This window comes from Frankliniella occidentalis, unplaced genomic scaffold (assembly GCF_000697945.3).
Source record: "Frankliniella occidentalis isolate FOCC.00 unplaced genomic scaffold, Focc_3.1 Scaffold2, whole genome shotgun sequence".
NCBI lineage: Eukaryota > Metazoa > Arthropoda > Insecta > Thysanoptera > Thripidae > Frankliniella > Frankliniella occidentalis.
The window spans coordinates 2,018,075-2,020,189 of record NW_026267132.1 but is presented as its reverse complement, the minus strand read 5'-3'; the positions used below and the strand labels follow the sequence as shown (position 1 = coordinate 2,020,189).

The window sequence follows — 2,115 nt, the reverse complement described above, 5'->3', positions numbered from 1 at the left end:
AGCGGGGCGGGGCGGGAGTGAGTGAGTTTGGCCCGCCGCCGCGCCCGCTCCCTCCCCCTCGCGTGGGCTGTGAGGCGCAACACGGCGTCGAGGGGCTTGGTCTGCATGCGGGCGGCGTACGCACGGCAGGGCACGGCGCGCGGCGGTAGGGCTGAGCCCAAAGGGAAAAGCTCGAGATTATACATTTAACAGGCAGCAAAAGGGAGACAGAGGCTTTCACGTTGCGCGGCGGCCCTGCGCCCGTTCAGTTTCAGAAGCTGCGTGTGCATGTTCGGAGCCATGGGTATCAACTGGGTCATGGAGATCCTGTCGTTCTACGTCGGAGGCCCGAACTACCTCTGGTGAGTCCACGTAGCAGCAGGTCGCTCGGTCACGGAATGCTTTCGAGTATGGCGCTCGTCGCTTTTCTCACTCGTCGGCTCGCCTCCAGGTACGCGACGGACGCGCTCAACTGCCTGCAGGGCGTGTGGACCTTCGTCATCTTCGTGCTGAACCGGCCCGCGCGCCAGGAGATCCGGGCGCGCATCCGGGAGCTGCGGGAGCGGCGCGCCGGCCGCGACGAGTACCGGGTGCCGGAGCACCCGCAGATCGACGACTTCCAGACGGTGGTGAACCGCCAGAGCCGGCTCGTGACGCACCTCAGTCCCTGGCAGCAGGAGGTGCGCGGCCTGCTCCCCCAGCACCCCGACGGCGGCGGCAGCGCCTACGCGGCGCCCGACCAGTCGCGCTTCAGTGCCGACGACAGCGACGACAGCGGGAGCGTCACCGAGCCCCTCAGAACGTCGACGGTGCCCTAGGCCGCCCGGCCGCCCTCCCCCTCCAGGCCGGCGAGCGCCCGCGGCTCCGCGGATAGACAGACCCGCAACGCACGGCGCGCTGCCGGGTGGCCTACCCCGCGCGCCCGACTGACTGTTGCCGACACGAGTCCGGCGCGAGACGTGGGGGACGAGTTGAGATGTGTTTTCTGTTCTGTATTTCATTATTTTCTTGTGAAAGATCTGCTTCTTTTCACATACTGCCCAGCTGTCTTTTGCCAATCATATTCTATGTACAAAGTGTTTGTGTCTCTCTTTTTGTCATTACGTCATTAATTTATTTACTTATTATATGTATATAACGTGTGTGTCCCGTGTGTTAAGTATTTTCCCGTCATGAGGTTAAGAAGAGTGCTGTGATCCCAAGTCGCCAACACTGCTGCCAAACATTTATAAGCATTTATTTATTGAATCATTAAATTTAAGTTACACCATCTTTTGAAAAACGGGTGACTTTGATTTCACCCTTGCCTCCCATCACAGGCTGGGGGTCTATGTCGTTTGTCCAACCTTCGTCCGACCTCAGTCAAATGACAGTTCACCGAAAATTTTGTCCGACCATATAAGATGCGTGGGAAAGAAAGAGAGGGAGAAAAAAGGCGGGCTGGCCGGATCCCAGGTGGGACTCGAACCCCAGGGCGAGTTGCCGACTAGTCGAGCTTCTCGCACAGTGCGATAAAATTCAAACCCCAAAACGAATACTTTGTCGACGAGTATTAGAACCCCCGATTCACAGTTCAAACATTGCAGCGATATCAAAGAGCCAGGAGGCCGGTCTCGGAACGTGAGGTGAGAGGGTGTCGTGATGGAACCGGTTCTTCTCCCGCTCAATCTACTGCGCTGACTCGTGCCTTGAGCCTGGCTCGCCCGGCCACTCACACTGTGGCGTCGTAGCCGCGCCGGTAGAGAGTCGCCTCCGTGCGCCACAAGCCAGGGGCTCGAATCTCCGATCCGAGCTACATTTTTCTGAACCGGTCGAACTCTTGGAGTTGAACTTAAACCCGTCATTTCAACGGGGCACCTTTGTGGATGAACGAACGGTCTGGTGGTTAACGCTGTCCCGGGGACGATGACTCGGCACTGGGGTCCCATTAGGGGCAAAGGTTCGACCCTCGGCGAAAGCGTGCCGAGTAAGGGCCATCCCAGCCACAGCGGGAGTGGTAACCCGTGTGGAATTGATAAGTCCTTAGAATCTAGCTCTTCGAAGGGATTCCACGACTCGGAAGCTTTCCGCTCGGATCGCATCTGGGTGCAGTACAGGCTAACCACCGTACGCCCGTCTCCTCTCTTTCTAACTCCC

At 58.6% G+C, this 2,115-nt stretch overlaps 2 protein-coding genes across 14 annotated transcripts in view; both read left to right on the top strand.

Annotated features, from left to right (window-relative positions):
* LOC113205947 (uncharacterized) overlaps positions 1-2,115 on the top strand; it is a 157,585-nt gene that overhangs the window by 2,618 nt on the left and 152,852 nt on the right. The gene's annotated exons all lie outside the window — the stretch shown is intronic.
* Positions 7-1,121, top strand: LOC127748850 (uncharacterized). The gene is made up of 2 exons (XM_052264105.1): positions 7-341; positions 431-1,121. The coding sequence occupies exons 1-2, from the start codon at positions 268-270 to the stop codon at positions 795-797; spliced, it is 441 nt and encodes a 146-aa protein (XP_052120065.1). The 5' UTR covers positions 7-267; the 3' UTR covers positions 798-1,121.

Bases quoted from the DNA above. Each gene is read 5' to 3' on its own strand.
- LOC127748850 (XM_052264105.1), top strand. From the start codon at position 268: ATGTTCGGAGCCATGGGTATCAACTGGGTCATGGAGATCCTGTCGTTC. The intron at 342-430 runs GTGAGTCCACGT...GCTCGCCTCCAG, and splicing joins GGAGGCCCGAACTACCTCTG to GTACGCGACGGACGCGCTCA.